The 17,585-nt window shown below is 30.2% G+C and overlaps 1 protein-coding gene across 10 annotated transcripts in view; it reads left to right on the top strand.

Annotated features, from left to right (window-relative positions):
• LOC111415328 (transcription factor daughterless) overlaps positions 1 to 17,585 on the top strand; it is a 168,840-nt gene that overhangs the window by 129,850 nt on the left and 21,405 nt on the right. For 7 of the 10 annotated variants that reach the window (XM_071198006.1, XM_071198001.1, XM_023046956.2 and 4 more), the window contains 6 exons: positions 8,671 to 8,961; positions 9,036 to 9,218; positions 16,458 to 16,526; positions 16,718 to 16,916; positions 16,980 to 17,097; positions 17,411 to 17,500. In XM_071198006.1, the coding sequence (XP_071054107.1) occupies positions 8,671 to 8,961; positions 9,036 to 9,218; positions 16,458 to 16,526; positions 16,718 to 16,916; positions 16,980 to 17,097; positions 17,411 to 17,500 (950 nt within the window). Of the gene's footprint in view, positions 1 to 8,231; positions 8,336 to 8,670; positions 8,962 to 9,035; positions 9,219 to 16,457; positions 16,527 to 16,717; positions 16,917 to 16,979; positions 17,098 to 17,410; positions 17,501 to 17,585 lie in introns of those variants that run through there. The other 3 variants (XM_071198009.1, XM_071198004.1, XM_023046950.2) reach the window with 3 other exon arrangements.

The following is a 17,585-nucleotide window of genomic DNA, read 5'->3' as shown; positions in this document are numbered from 1 at the left end:
GTGTTTACGTTTCATCTTGTTGAGTGTGTCACATTCAATACTTTTTATCTAAATTTCGTGAACCTACTTACTGTTGTGAAATAAATCGATTTCATTTGTCCTATCTATTCCGAGTATTTTTTTATTACGTATATCTGTATACTAAAAAAAAGTAATTAAACAAATCAACCATAAAAGATGTAAAGAAAAAGAAATGCTCGCAGTATTCTGTGGATTTTTTAATGTGTTTGCTATGCAATCAAGTAACTTCTAATGAAGTAATGAAACCATCGCGCGTGATAGACAATAAATTAGAAAAAACAAGCACTCCGATAAGCAGAAATAAAAACAGCATTGAAATACTTCGAAAATGTAAACATGATTTTTGACGAAAGAAAGAAAATAAGTGATGTATTTAAAACAGACGCGACAAATGTATGTAAAGGATTGCGAACAGCACAGATGGAAACAATAGTTTATTAATGATTCCATTAAGTAATGACGCCATATCACGTAGAATAATTAAAATGGCAACTGATATAGGAAACCAACTAATTCTGGATCTACAAACAAAAGTTTTGTTTTAATACAGCAAAATTGACACCTAGACCGCCAACTTTGATTTTCCATTAGTAGATTAATTCCCGATCAATGGCTAAGTAACGAAAGACATCCTTCTTCTTCTTCCTTCTGTATTTAGGCTTCTGTATAGGAACATTGCCGCTCCATCTTTTTCTAAACCTTCCAATGCTTCTTCGTCCTGATGGTGATTTGATTCGGTCCTGACATTCTGTAATCATAAATTAAATGGTTTGTTGCAGATGATTTGAGCAGATTTTGTGTTGCCACTAACAGTTTTGTACTCAACCGACAGCAGGTTGAGTCATATATGATCGCTCAGCGATATACGAATATAGGTAGCAGAAGCTCATATTCTCACATTTTTCCACTCCTCTATAGAACATCTAAGACAATAAAGATAATATCTTAATAACAGAATAACATAATTTCGGAAAGTTACTCATAAAAATGATGAGGAATAGCAAAGGTCAGGTTATCTAAGAGATAACCTGACCTTGAATCCTGTCAATGGAATTTTATCGACCTATGTGATTCATTAATAGTTATATAGAATCTATAAATTATAACGGTTTGATAGCTGTTTGATTACCTGAAATATAAGCAAAAACATCATAATTGGATGTTTAAGATTTTTTTAACATGTATGTTTACAAATTGTTACAGTGAAGGTAGAGGGTGCAGAAACCGTTAAAGCAGCGAATGTCGTTTTAAAGTTCTTTATTTACAAAATCTACAATTTAGAGTGTAGGTGGTAACTGGGGAAGCAATAAAGCCACAATCATAGCGATGTCGTTATCGGGTTTTCGGTGTAGGCGCTGTGCTTGTAAGTGTTTCCTCTTAAGAAACACCTGAACGGCGGACTCGTCCACACGCTATTGTCTGCTGATATACTGGCCGTTAATCAGCGTCAGTATTTGCGGGCTGTTAAATCTCTCTGTTTGGGTATGCTGGAAGTATTCCTCCATCCGTCGCAGAAAGCTTTCCAGGTCTTCCATTGCATCTCCGGCAAAGATCGGTGCTTCGACGTTCAACATGGATAGGTGGTTGGCAAGCACCCTTGTAGGGCACATACCTACGACTCGCAGATGCTGGGTTTGCTGGCTTCTGGTTTAGACTTCATTGTGGTAGGTGGTGTGGGTCCCTCCTATTCTGAAGAACCTGCCAATTCTTCCTTACTGATATACGGACAGGCAGCAGGGGTTCGGTTTCTAGTCGAAGGAGTCTGTGGCATCATTGGGTACAAGTATACAAAAATAACATTGCGAGAAATATAAAATCCAAGACATATTTGCAAGAAACGTTATTAGACTAGAGCAATACTAAAACAAATCTTTCATTATTATTCAACTTCGCAAATACCATCAATCTCAACAGTGTGTTGCAATGCTCCCTTTGGCTTCCACGTGTCGTTTTTATCATTTAATATTCTTCCTTGTTGGTTCTGCAGTGAATCTCTGTTGCTTGAAATAATTAATGAGATGGTTGGCTACAGAATTGTCTGTATACCTTGAAACGCTTTCATCCGTAACTTTCCTAAAAACTTTCCAACGCTGGAAAAACAATTCTTTTGGTTAAATTTTCAGTTTCTCAATGTTTCTGTTCGCTTGAACGATTAGAAACATCCAACATTCAAAGGCTGAGTAAGGTTAGTTGAGTTTTTTGGAAAATAAAGCATAAACAATTCCACATCTTTAAAGTAAAGTCCTTCTTGAAAGTGTAGAATCCATTAGAGTTGGTTTTAATCTGCTGATTACTCCCTTACATGTAACACTGTGATTAACGATCCAACAATTTAAAAATTACTTCTTTTTACACAACGCAGACTTAACTTCCTAGTTAGCAGAAATTAATTTGTTTAAGCTTTATTAATGTTCTTAATTTAAATGCTTTTGAGATTTTGAATAACTTAAAGCTCTGTTAAATACGTGGACTAAAACATAACTCATCAGGATAAAGGAAAGTAATTATCATATATATTTTATCAGTAGCAAAGTGACGTTGTATTGAAATTCCAAGTTATCTTAAAATAAACAATTAGTAAGTCTTAGAACCCGTTCCATTTATGGCATTCAATAATTGAGATATCCTAGCATATTAATTTATATTATTCTGAGATTATATACTAAAATATCAAATATAATTGTGAATGCAAAAGGTGATAAAGAAGATAGAGAGATAAAATTGATGAGACACTCTATTCATATAATTGAATCGCTTATTACTGAAACAACTTAAGTCATTTTTTATAACTTTTCAAAAAACGAAAAAAACATTTCATATGAAAACTGTTGCTTTTTAGAAAATCTTAATACTTTACAAACCCAAGTTTGTACTTTAGGTAATATATAAGCAAAATAACGATCTTCCATTTGTTTTAATAAACTCAAAATTCTTTGTCAAAAAAATTGACTTAAGTCAAAATTTTATTTCACACGAAAGAACAAAAGTTTACATAACATAAGACCTTGGTATTTTCAAGAATTTCTCTTCTATCCATTGAAGCAACGTTTTGATATTTTTAAGTTTTGTTTCTAAGATTGGTAAGTTATCATTGTAAGCTTTTTATTTTGGCAATTGTAATCGGATATTCTTTGCTCTTTTGGGATGAGTCAGCTTAAAGGTGTTCCAAATGAATCCATTAATACATTTACTGACCTTAACAACGCCAGGATTTGTTGCTTCATGAACAAAGTGATGAAATTTTGACAATGAAAATGGAATTCTTTCATTTTTAGAATGTTTTTCAGTTTCATCAGAAGCACATGTAACTTCATAGTATTTTGGCCACCAGTTCTTATAATCTATGATATCTTCTGTTGCAACTTCCTTTACAGTAAAAGCCTTTTTGGCACTAGAAGTTATGATAAGTTCAACTTCGATCAACTTTCCGTAAGCTTCTCTTAATCACTTCAAAATCTCTGTCACAAGGAAACAAAGAATGTCCTCGCAAGGGGTAATACTGCTGCACCTTTTGAGATCTTCCACTTTCAGTTAAGGCCATGCATGCTTTTATTATGCAGTGATTCTTGTTTTGCCCTGGACAATTATCAGAAAACAATCGGAGTTCTTTTACATCAAAAGAAACATACTTTTCTATATACTCCATTATGAATGTAGTGAGTTTATTTGGGCTTTTTGAAGCTACACCCTTATGATACATATAAAAAAAGGATTTGTTTGTCTCTAAGTCGTGAATCCAGAACATATTACACTTAATGGAGATAGGTGAAAGAGATCTTATACAGGGATCTGCGGCAGTTGTAGATTCTGCATCCAATCAAATGCAATAGCTGCAAGATCTCGTCGTTCTTTACATTCTTCTGCAGTCGTTTTTAAAGCATTGTAGAACTTCTTCGCTCGTCTTTCATAAATAAACTTTTCAGGACTCTTGATTTTGAGGGCTAATTCCTCACACTTGTTGAATGCTTCTACTTGGGGACGGCCAAAATGCAAATTAAAATTGTCATGAAAAAACTTAATGTTTTAAGAAACAACTCGTTGATTGTTTTTACGTTAAGCCGTACATCTAGATACTAGAACTTCTTTCCTGAATAATGATATTCTTTAACTGGGAATGACAAGATATGAGTTCTCACAAGTTCTCTTTCACTTTCTTCACTGGCATTTCCTTTAATATTTGTACCCCGTTTATCACAAGGAACTTGATCATTCACAAGTAAACGCTTAATTCTTTTAATTCATTCCAAGCTAATACCATGAATACTTGCAAATACTTCTTGACAAATCTTTATTCTTTTTTCTTCGATATTAACAAAATGTAGAAGCGATCTATTTCTATTAATCCCAATTTCCTTGCGTTTTCGTCTTTTGGCTACAGTTGTAGCTTGTAGCAGCTCTTGCAGATAAATGTCTTGCTCAGTTTTTGATTTCATACTATAAAATGTTATAAAAATTAATTTCTTCTGTGCATTACTTACAACGTCAAAGCATTTCATTGGACAACTAAAAATAATAAGAATGTAGCGAATGGAACACTAAAATAGCAATCCAAATATCTCTCAAATAGTACATACTAGCATCTAGCTCCAATACACTTTGCCTTCACAACTTCTTGTAATTAATGGACCATCGTTTGTAACAGTAACCACCTAAGTCGGCGTCTTATGTTTCAGCAGTAAACGGCTGTGGCGACGTGGCTGTAATTCGGTAACAGTTATCAGCACATAAATTCTTTCAGCACCAAACAATGAGGAATCGTCGAAACTGTATGTTTACATGGATAACTCAAATTGGCCAAAAAGTCACTCATAGGTTGTTTCAGCAATAAGCGATTCAATTTAGAAATCTATGCTAGATAGCAGCCTGAAGAAATATGCCAACCCATACTGAGATTTTGCCAACCCATTTATAATTTGCGGTGAATGTGAATATGTAGCGGTTGGTTCACCATTGTTGATTTAATTACTAAACTTCACAGGAATAATAAGAAAAGAAAATAAGTCTTTTTGGATTAAGAGGAACAAAATGACATAAATATTACAAATTTATATTATGTGTAATATTGCATTTACAGTCCATAACACAAAAAAAGTAGCAGCACACACCGCGTACAAAACTCGCAATCCCCTTCATCTTTTTTCTAACCTCGTTTCGTTTCCCTCCGCTTTGTAAAGGGACTACCAATACCCGAAAGTGCTCCGTAGACTTTTTACAACCCGTTTTACGGACTGCGTCCGTTGAGAGTATTTTTGTATCGGTGTTATATCGGTGGAATTTATTATTTCTACCCGGAGGCGATGTAGCCCTTGTTGACCATTCAGCATATTCCGGGATTTATTATTACGATGTTCGCTCCCACGTTTTTATTTCACCCAATTCAGCTGAACGTGAACTTTTTCTGATCTATTCATTTTTTAGTAGAAGAATTTTAGAAAAAGCACAACGTCTTATTTTAATAACAAAGAGAGAACATTTCAATCATTTTTTCTGATTAAAAGATGTGTGAAGATGTATTAAAAGAAAGTTGAGTGTAGACCACTTAAATTAATTTTGAAGTATTGCTAGAAAATATTAGAAAGTCAAATTAATTAAATAATGATTAAATAAATAAAAAATTGTATTAATAAGATTACATTAATAAATTATCGAATCGATAAATGGGCCGCGTTATGCATCACTTAGTAATGTTAAAAAAACCGGATTTTCGTTTTCATTTCTCTAAAAATATACTACTTCTCATAATAGACAGGCTCAAACTACTGAAAATTGTTTGGTATTCTGTAAGTCGTGGCATAAATTTAATCACAAATACTAGGTCAAAATGATGTTTCGTGTAAAAATTTTTGAAGAAAATTATCTAGAGCTTGATTTTGTACTTTTTAACTGGTTTTTATTTTATATAGAATTTAAGTCTAACCAGTTGCGGCCCTTGGCCATCTTCAAAGACTACAAATAGATTAACATCTCTCATCTTATCCAGTTTACAAACAAGTTTCTTAATATTTCTTTTTGTTTTCTTAAAAAAGATCACATATCAAAGTCGAAATCAGATTATTAGTTAGTAATTTACAAAATTAAAGTTTAAAAAGTTGTAAAATGAAATTAAGGACGAAGTGTTACAAGTTTACAGGTTAAAATTTAAGAACGCTCTTTTTTAACAAAAGAAATATTAAGAAACTTGGGAAAAATTCAAGAATGATCCAAGAATGGCTTAAAAATCGACGATTTATTTAATCAATGTGAAATGATCCAAAAAACCCGTTAAAAATAAAAAGAAAATGCGGAAAAATGCCTAACACTAGATTAACTTCAGTTATAAAACTTCTATTATATGATAATTAACTTCAGGTTTAAAATATCAACCTCAATTTTGACATATTTGTAATCTTCATTAAAAATCCTTTAAAATGAGTACAAACACGATATATTTATCTTCAATATTAATGAAGTTATGGTCAACTTCCGGTTAAGAATGTCAACGTCAATTTTAACATATTTGTAATCGTCGTGAAAAATCCTTTAAAATGAGTCCAAACATGATGCGTTTACTCGAGATATAAGCAACTTCCGGTTTGAAATGTCAATGTCATTTTGACATATTCTTAATTTTTATAAAATGTCTTAATATTTGTCACAAAAACAAAAATATAATAAAAATAAATAAAAAATTAAGGTTGGTATTAATATTTAGAAATTAAATTGCTATCTTCATTGTTGCTAACTTCGGGTTTAATGTTTTTTATTGTAACTTTTTTGTTTTTTGAGATAAGTGCGTCATCTTTGGACTCATTTTAAAGCTTTTTTAATGAAGATGATGCCAAAATTGACGTTGACGTTTCAAACCGGAAGTGATTATATTTCCATTAATATTAAAGGTAAATATGTGGAGTTTGGACTCATTTTACAGGATTTTTTATGAAGTTGACAAATATGTCAAAATTAAAAGTTGAAAGTTCGAACTTTTCGGTTTTTTAAGATAAATGCGTCAAGTTTGGACTCACTTTAAAGGTTATTTTATGAAGATTAGAAATATAATAATAAAATTAAAGTTGACATTGACAACTGAAAGTTTTTTTCAACTAAATCCGAATGTTTCTAGTTCTCTTTCTAGTTTTAGTTCAATAAAGATATACAACTTAGTAATATCTTATGCTAACTAGCGCTACCTACCACTGCCACTAGAATTAACACTAGTCCTACGTCTCTCAAGACGGCTAAACACGAAACCTTCTTATATATATAATTCCTTATTTTCAGAGAACGCATTTTTTCTCGATTTTTTTCTTATACAACATATGATTTGATATGTTTATCGCTATCACAATATGCAAAAAAAAACATATGCATTCCATTTAAAATAACAATGTTGGTTGCACCACAATTAATAAAGAAACTTTTATTTGAAACATTTTTCTTTAAAACCACAAAAGGGGGAATTTATTGGCTATTTTCCAGACATTTGACACACCCTGTATAGAAAACTAACTTCACGTTGAACAACGGAAATTATAATACTAAATAACAATTAATTATAAAAATTAATGTTAAAAAACAAAAAGATTCAAAAAATTAATATATTCACTTTTAAGCATTAAAAATAAGCATTATAAAGATATTTTATTTTTCTTATTAACATTATTATAACCAAAACCACCAAACGCCAACTTAACTTTGAATAACAAATGTGAAGGAAGCCATTAAAGTGTAAGTCAAAGAACTGGTTTGAAGTATTGATAGAAAATATTAGAAAGTCAAATTAATTAAATAAATAAATAATTATAGTAATAAGATTACATTCATAAATTATCGAATCGATAATTATAAATAATTGAAGAAAACTAACTTCACGTTGAACAACGGAAATTACAATGCTAAATAACAATTAATTATAAAAATTAATGTCGAAACACAAAAAGATTTAAAAAATTAATATATTAACTTTTAAATATTAATAATTATAAAGATATTTATTATTTTTCTTATTAATTTTATTATAACCAAAAGCCAACTTCACATTGAATAACAAATGTGAAGGAAGCCATTAAAGTGCAAGTCAAAGAACTGTTAAAAATGTTTTTTATTACCTTTTTATTTAAATTTTTTTTATTTATTTATATAATAATTGTATTTAAACTTATTTATCAAATAAAATTTAAAACTCTCGTTTACTTGAACGTTATTCAGAGTTGTTTTGGGAGCACGCGCACACTCTAGCGGCAATGCACCAAAACATTACTTAAGTAAGAAAATGTCGGATTAGGTATTAAGAGAGTATTTCTTCAAGACGAAAATGGATTATATTATACAAAATGCGGTCAGTAAACAAATTTTTCTTTAATTATAACACTCAATCACACTTGTTTAAGTTGAATTATAAGAATTTAAAAGTTTTAAAACAACTTTAAAACTTTTCCTGTAGTTGAGGTTATGTTGTTGTGTATCTTGGTTGTTTATTTATTCAAGTCTAGGTCATCATAACATATAACTTTGATTAAGTAGTAAAATAGAAATTTTATTTATTGTTGTTACGAGAACGTAATAGTTTCCGTGGTTTTAATAGAGAAACGAGATATGAGGAAGTAATTTTGTATTTTTGTTTGATCTGAAAACTTTCTGTGTATACTAAATTAATTTTTTCTTCAATTATAGTATGGATCGGATGAATTTGCACATGATTCACCTCGGTACACGTCCCCAGCGGGCAACTACTACCTACCCCCAGACAGTACGCCAGGTTCAGTGGGTGACTGGCCTACGTCTTACGGAACCTCCTATCAACCTTATGATAGCTATGGCTTGGCGGAGCCCGAAGCGCAAGGTTTACCACCGATGTCGTCGTTTCGGTCGAACGGAACGCCTGTAACGACGGCCGCGGCCCCAAATAACACCGCCTTTGGCCCGGGAAGTCATACGGATGGAATTAACAAAGCATTAGGAGCGGTAAGAATTGTTTATTTTTAATATATTAATGTTTTAAAAGATTTTGTGTTGATTTAAATCATTTCTTTTCTTAGATATATCCAATTGCAGAACAAGCTAGCGCAAGTAGTTATAGTTCGGCGCCGTCTACGCCGGTTAGTTCACCTCCTCCACTAGCTCCGGCCGCGTGGCTCGGAAACCACAATAATCCACACTCGCCGCATTACACGCAAGCCGTTTCCGTGAATAATGGTGGTACAGCTCAGGGTCTACACATGGTAAGGATTAAAAAATTGGAATATTTTAGACGTTTGTTGATATCTTTCAAGTCGTTTTTTGTGACGTTGAGGATTCAAATGGTTTGAAAAAAAGGATTTTTTTTTGCAAATTTTATACAAATTTATATTTAATTTAAATGAAAGATACAGTGGGTATTGGTTAAAACGAATTTAAGGGAGTATTTATTTTTAATTGTTAATTAAATTTCTTTTTTTATTTAAAATATTTAATTTTTCAGGTTGCTTTCTAAATATTTTGATGAAATTGATGATAAAGGATTTCTAATTCTTCTGTTATCTTTAAGATATATCTACCTTTGTGTAATATCTTTATCAGCAAGCAATAAGCTGAACATCCATTTATTGAAAGTCATTATTATTGTATTCCTGTAAGTTCCTGCAACTTCTTTTCAAGTAGAACTTTGAACAATCAATTTCTGACACATCATAATATTACTCCTTGTTTTTGCCAAATATATTGAAACACTTGATAAGAGAACCTTTCAATTTAATCTGAGTAGTACCAAACAATTCCACTAAATAGATGCACTTGTATACTTCTAACAAACATTTTATTGCCTTGGAATGCATTTACCACAGTTTACCTTTATCAACTTTGGGTGATATTTTATAAGTGCATAAATGGACACAACCAAGGAATCGCCTTGTTTTGGTTAGCTTGCTTCTTCCTCCTGAAACAATTTATCAATTTTGTTTGTTCAAATTGAAACTAAAAGATCTTAAATTAAGATTGGTTAAAAAAAATAATTAGGTTGCATCATAAAAAATCTTAGAAAAAGATTATGAACTAAAATTTTCTAGGTAGAAGAGAGAATTTCTTACAAATAGTGAAATTTTTAAAAACTCGCGACGATATTATTTGTTGAAGTGTTCATTGAATTATAAAAAAATCTTGAACTGCTTATCCTTAACTATTTCAATTCTAATAAATTTTGGACAAGAAACTGTTTCACTTTAACCTGATTTAGTACAATTAATGGATGTAAATACAAAATTATGTACAACCTAATCTCAAACAATCTCTTATAACCCCAACACAGTTTTATTTCTCAATTCTAAGCAATTTTTGAGAAAAGAATTTTTTTCTTTCACTATATTTAGAAAAATTGTAAAATTGAAGTAGTTTTTCAAATTTTTTATAAAAACAACTATGCAGGAAGTTTAAAATTTGGTATGACCTAACCTCAAACATTTTTCTATAACGCCAAAAAGTTTGATTGCTCATCTTTGGGTGATATTTTATAAGTGTATAAAGTGGACACAACCAAGGAATCGCCTTGTTTTGGTTAGCTTGCTTCTTCTTCCTGGATCAATTTATCGATTTTGTTTGCTCAAATTGAAGTTAAAAGATGTTAGATTAAGATTGGTTAAAAAAATAATGAGGTTGCATTATAAAAAATCTTAGAAAAAGATTATGAACTAAAATTTGATATTATTTATTGAAGTGGGGAAACGATTCATATCCCAAATTGTAGCTAAAAAATTGTAGATTAAAAAAATAATTAGGTTTGATTATAAAAAAATCTTCAACTCTTAGATCTGTGTTCTCTGAGAACCTCTTAAAACTGCATATGCTTAATTATTTCAATTCTAATAAACTTTGGAGAAAAAACTGTTTCTCTTTAACCTGATTTAGTTCAATTAATGGATGTAAATACAAAATTATGTACAACCTAATCTCAAACAATCTCTTATAACCCGAACATAGTTTTATTTCTCAATTCTAAGCAATTTTTGAGAAAATATTTGTTTTCTTTCACTATATTTAAAAAAACTGTTAAATTGAAGTAATGTTTTTAAAAATTTTTATAAAAAAAACTATGCAGGAAGCTTAAAATTTGGTATGACCTAACCTTAAACATTTTTCTATAACGCCAAAAAGTTTGACTGCTCATTTTCAAACAGTTTTGGAGAAACAAATTTTTTTTGACTCACTGTACTTTGGGTGATATTTTATAAGTGTATAAAGTGGACACAACCAAGGAATCGCCTCGTTTTGGTTAGCTTGCTTCTTCCTCCTGGATCAATTTATCGATTTTGTTTGTTCAAATTGAAGCTAAAAGATATTAGATTAAGATTGGTTAAAAAAATAATTAGGTTGCATTATAAAAAATATTATGAACTAAAATTTTCTAGATAGAAGAGAAAATTTCTTACAAATAGTGACATTTTTTAAAACTCGCGACGATAATATTTATTGAAACGATTTATATCCCAAATTGTAGCTAAAAAATCATAGATTAAAAAAATAACTAGGTTTGATTATAAAAAAATCTTCAACTCTTAGTTCTATGTTCTCTTAGAACCTCTTAAAACTGCATATGCTTAACTATTATAATTCTAATAAATGTTGGACAAAAAAAACTGTTTCACTTTAACCTGAATAAGTACAATTAATGGATGTAAATACAAAATTATGTACAACCTAATCTCAAACAATCTCTTATAACCCCAACACAGTTTTATTTCTCAATTCTAAGCAATTTTTGAGAAAAGAATTTTTTTCTTTCACTATATTTAGAAAAACTGTAAAATTGAAGTAATGTTTTTAAAAATTTTTATAAAAAAAACTATGCAGGAAGCTTAAAATTTGGTATGACCTAACCTCAAACATTTTTCTATAACGCCAAAAAGTTTGATTGCTCATTTTCAAACAGTTTTGGAGAAACAAATTTTTTTTTGACTCACTGAACTTTGGGTGATATTTTATAAGTGTATAAAGTGGACACAACCAAGGAATCGCCTCGTTTTGGTTAGCTTGCTTCTTCCTGCTGAATCAATTTATCGATTTTGTTTGTTCAAATTAAAGCTAAAAGATATTAGATTAAGATTGGTTAAAAAATTAATTAGGTTGCATTATAAAAAATCTTAGAAAAAGATTATGAACTAAAATTTTCTAGATAGAAGAGAGAATTTCTTGCAAATAGTGAAATTTTTAAAAACTCGCGACGATATTATTTATTGAAACGATTTATATCCCAAATTGTAGCTAAAAAATCGTAGATTAAAAAAATAATTAGGTTTGATTATAAAAAAATGTTCAACTCTTAGAACTGTGTTCTCTGAGAACCTCTTACAACTGCATATGCTTAACTATTTCAATTCTAATAAATTTTAAAGAAAAAACTGTTTCTCTTTAATCTGATTTAGTACAATTAATGGATGTAAATACAAAATTATGTACAACCTAATCTCAAACAATCTCTTATAACCCCAACACAGTTTTATTTCTCAATTCTAAGCAATTTTTGAGAAAAGAATTTTTTTCTTTCACTATAGTTAGAAAAACTGTAAAATTGAAATAATGTTTTTAAAAAATTTTATTAAAAAAATTATGCAGGAAGTTTAAAATTTGGTATGACCTAACCTCAAACATTTTTCTATAACTCCCAAAAAGTTTGATTGCCTAATTTGAAACAGTTTTGGAGAAACACATTTTTCTTTGACTCACTGAACTTTGGGTGATATTTTATAAGTGTATAAAGTGGACACAACCAAGGAATCGCCTTGTTTTGGTTAGCTTGCTTCTTCCTCCTGGATCAATTTATCGATTTTGTTTGTTCAAATTGAAGCTAAAAGATCTTAGATTAAGATTGGTTAAAAAATAATTAGGTTGGATTATAAAAAATCTTAGAAAAAGATTTTGAGCTCTTAGGTCTATGTTCTCTTAGAAACTCTTAAAACTGCATATTATGCTTACCTATTTCAATTCTAATAATTTGGAGAAAAAAACTGTTTCACTTTAACCTGATTCAGTACAATTAATGGATGTACATTAATAAAATAAAAAACTTTTAGGTTTAAATATAGAACCACTTTGAAGAAAGATGTTATTTCGAATAACGCCATATTCAAATAAATAACATTTTTTGCACCAAAATCAAACCTGGAAACACAAACTTTTGTACAACCTAACCTCAGACAATCTCTTATAACCCGAACATAGTTTTATTTCTCAATTCTAAGCAATTTTTGAGAAAAGATTTTTTTTCTTTCACTATATTTAAAAAAAACTGTTAAATTGAAGTAACGTTTTTAAAAAATTTTATAAAAAAAAGTAGGTATATGCAGGAAACTTAAAATTTGGTATGACTTAACCTCAAACATTTTGCTATAACTCCAAAAAGTTTGATTGCTCATCTCCAAACAGTTTTGGAGAAACAAATTTTTCGTCTAAACCTTTCTTGTAAAACTTGTTGCAACCATCATCACATACACTTTGTTAAATTGATAACCAAAGGAAAATATAAACATAACAATTCATAATACATAATGTATCAGCTTTTATTGGTTCTTCATTTTCTGATGTTACTTTTTATTGTTACTTCTTGACGCTCTTATTAAAGATAGCCTTGTCATTTTTCGTTCATTCTCTAGAAGAATTACTTATTTTATTCCTTTTCATGAAATTGTATGCTCACATATTATAATTATCTAATTTGTTATTGTCTATGAAATGAGGATTTTAAATCATGTTTTTTCTAATATGGATATCATATTGGTAGGCTACTGCCTGTTCATTGTTAACACGTAGATGATGTACAATATTCTTGCTATGGGTTATTCCTTTGTCCCTTTTTAACGATGTCTTGTATTCCGCATTGTTGTTTGATATCTTCGTTCCGTATTCTGTCGTCTAGAGTTTTGCTTTGTATAATTCTTGATGTTTTCATAGTTTGTAGAGTCCTATTTATATCTGGTCTTGTGTCTGCCGCGTATGCTATGATGAGTGGGTCTTATAACAGTTTTATCTATTTTGATTCTGCTTTCGGTATTTGTTCTTCCAAAAAATCTCTTGCAGGCATCCCAAAATTCGAGCCACTTTCATTGTTTGCTATCTCACTTCGTTAAAAAGATTTCCGTCACTCGTTATTTCTACGTCTAAATATTTAAAGCAATTCACCTATTCGACAGTCTTGGAGTCGATCTTTAACTTACATCTTATTAGTTCCTTTTTTGTTACTAAGTGTTCTCTAAGGTCTTGTCGGTGTTGATGAGCATATTTAATTCCTTTGCTTTAGTGTTAAAAGGATGTAGTAATATTTGGAGGTTGTCCTCAGAATCTTCAATAACGTGTTTCCTATTTTGAATCCGGTTGTTCTAGGAAGATTTGCTATTTTATCCCTTATCAGATTAAATATGAAGGAACGATTACAGTCCATATCTGCTAATGTATGAGTAAAAACATTCCTACCATTATATGTAAGAAATCGTGAAACTTTACGATACTTTTCGAATACTTTACATATTTCCTTCAATGATCTGAAGACTACTTTAGTAATTCTATTAATCTTAATAAAAATGTCATTGGTAAGACCAAACTGTAATTAGTTCATGAATGTAAGGAAACATTTACAGCTTCAAAACACCCTTTCAATTCTTATTGTAGTAGTTTCTAATCACCTAGAAAGAATATCTAGTCTAACTTCTCCATTAAAAGTCCATATCAATTTAAATTTAGATGAGAGATGTTGACTACTTGGTATAGTATTTGACAGTGTAGAATTATCATATTACTTAAAAATCTGCTATAGATTAAAGTTTTTCAGGGTACTGTTTTTGTGATCAAACTGAAATAGTAGTATGTAGAGAGTAATCATTATCAATTAGAATTATTTATTTTAATTATATTTGTAAATATTATTCTATTAATGTGCAATGAGTAGGATTTAGTGTAACATCCAGAATGACAAACAATGTAATGATGGAGCACTATGCTGCGTTTCAATGGGTCAGTGTTTAAGCGATTAATAACCAGTAACAATTGAAACAATTCTGCATGATTTGATAATGGGTTTCAAGTGAACAAGTTCTTTACTATTTTAAAAATTAAAATAAAATTGTATTTAGATTTTAATTTATACCTAATATAATATACAAGCTGGACTGAAACACAATTTTTCTATAAGCAAAACGGTAGTGGTCAAATCGGTATATTCTTGGAGTAGGCGTTAATAGTCAATAGTACATTCTTTCCTTTATTAGCATATTAAGGTAAGATATAGAATTGATGTTAATAAAAGATGAATCTGTTGGTTGTGACATAAAATTAAATGAACAAGAATATATAAAGGCGTCCTGTGTTGCTGATTACTAAGTTGTTTGTTATGCTAAAGCGAATAGCATTTATAGACTTACGTTACAACCACAGCAAATAAATAATTCAGCCATTGCTTAAGTTTAATTCCGAAATTATTGTTGATAACTAGATGTTATGCTTAAGTAGTGACCAAATCGCTTATGAAAAAACTAATTTTAGTACTTCAATTAGGCAATTAGTAGAATGGCTGCAAATCACTTAATTAATTATTAAGTTTCGTTTCCTTGTCGATAATATCATAAACGATAAATGAAAAAATTAAAAGTTGCAGCACCAATAATTTATTGCAAAGAGTGGATAATTAAACATAAGTGATTAAACGCTTCATTGACTTCATCAAATTATATGATGATTAGTTGTACAATTTTTTCTAATTCTTTTTTTTTATATTTAAGAAATCAAGTCAACTGATGAAATATCAACAGGTCTAAATACTGTTATGGTTATGAATGATGGGTGTAAATAATCTGTTTGGCTTTATTGAAAACGTTTTTGGGGGCTAGACAATATTATAACAAAATTGAAATGTTTTGAACTTTAACGAACGGCTTTAAACTTTCTTCATGCTTAATCATATTTATATTCCAGAAAATCTTGTTTTGAGGCATTTTAGCATTAAATATTTTAGTTGTATCTACTGAAATCTACTGCCTCTGCCGCAAGCGATCTCGTCTTTAAACTTTCTTGATGGTTAATGATAGACCAGAAAAAAAAACCCTTAAAGGTGTCTACCGAATTCAGACTTATTTGATCGTTAATGATAAACCACAACGAAGATTACAATTTATGTCTCTAATTTAGCACAAATATTTTGAAGTTGTGTCCCGCACCTTAGCGTTAAACGTTCTTGCATCGTTAACAATATCTTACCAAAAAGATTTAAAAGGTTTTTTTTTAAATTTAAACTTTATTTAATCAATTGATATTACTTTAAATAATTTTATGTCGTTATAAACAAACCCACTGTATCTTAACAAAAACAATTATATAAAATGAAATTTGTAGCTAGAAATTTTATTTATCCGTTTTCTGTCCTGTTTTATTATTATTATTTTTTTCATTTTCTTTGGTTTTTGTGTTTGCATGGTGTTCTTTTTTGTTTCTTTTTTTTCGTGAAGCCGTCAGCCCCCGAAGCGCAACGATTAGACGATGCCATCGGCTTCTTGCGGGACCAAGCCGACGTCAACGTAAGTCTTTATTTCTTTTTTATTTGATTTTTTCTTCGAGTTTCCTTTTTTTCCTTTTTTACATTTTATAGTACACTTTTCACATTTCCATTTTGTTTTCTTAGCTTTTTTCAGACAACTTTAAACATTATAGCATCCCCCTTATTACTTTGAACATAAAAATCATTTTAATTTTTTTCTTAATTTTAAAGGGAACACGTATGGAAGAAAGACTGGACGACGCGATTAACGTCTTAAGGAATCACGCGGAGTCTCAAATCAATTTAGGCCAGCTACCTCCCAGTTTGGGGCCTCCACCCCAAATGACGTCGTTGAATTATACGGCACCACCACCTCCAGATACACACCTGCCAGATTCCGTCAAAGTCGAAAGAGCTACATACAATACAAGTAAGAAAAATGAGATGTGGTTAATGATTTTGTAATAAAAATTAATTTTATTTGTGGTTATAGAAAAACGTAAAGAACCGCCAGATAGTGATACAAAACCATCTAGTTCAGTAGAAAGTATAGGCCAACCGAATTCCACAAGCGGATCATCGTCAAAATCAAATAAAAGAACGCGACGGTAGTAAGTATCAAGTGATGAATGATTTAATTCGTTTTTGTGGTTATAAAAAGTTATAGAAATATTTGAAAAATAAATTCTATTTTTTTTCTTTACTTAAAAAAAAGAAAAATAGAATTTTTGTATACAGTAAAATTCTAATTATGTTGTGGGTAATGTGTACAAAATAATCCATGGTCTATAATCATCATTCATGTAGGTCGTCAAGTTGTTCATCCAAAATGATGTTTTTTTCAAATTATCTATACCCAATATAAAAATAACCATGAGAATAATCTGAATTCTACTGTGTATGTTATTTGAATGTGTTTTTAAGTGGTACTGCCGATGAAGAAGAAACAGACGACCCAAGCAACAAGGCCATACGCGAAAAAGAGCGTAGACAGGCCAACAATGTCCGTGAACGGTACGTAATGGCACGCTTTCCACAAAAAATGAATTGTATACATCATTTTTAATGTATACATACTTTTTCAATGTATACATAAATC

Source organism: Onthophagus taurus, chromosome 7 (assembly GCF_036711975.1).
Source record: "Onthophagus taurus isolate NC chromosome 7, IU_Otau_3.0, whole genome shotgun sequence".
NCBI lineage: Eukaryota > Metazoa > Arthropoda > Insecta > Coleoptera > Scarabaeidae > Onthophagus > Onthophagus taurus.
The sequence above is the reverse complement of the archived record's forward strand: the minus strand, read 5'-3'. Positions and strand labels throughout refer to the sequence as shown.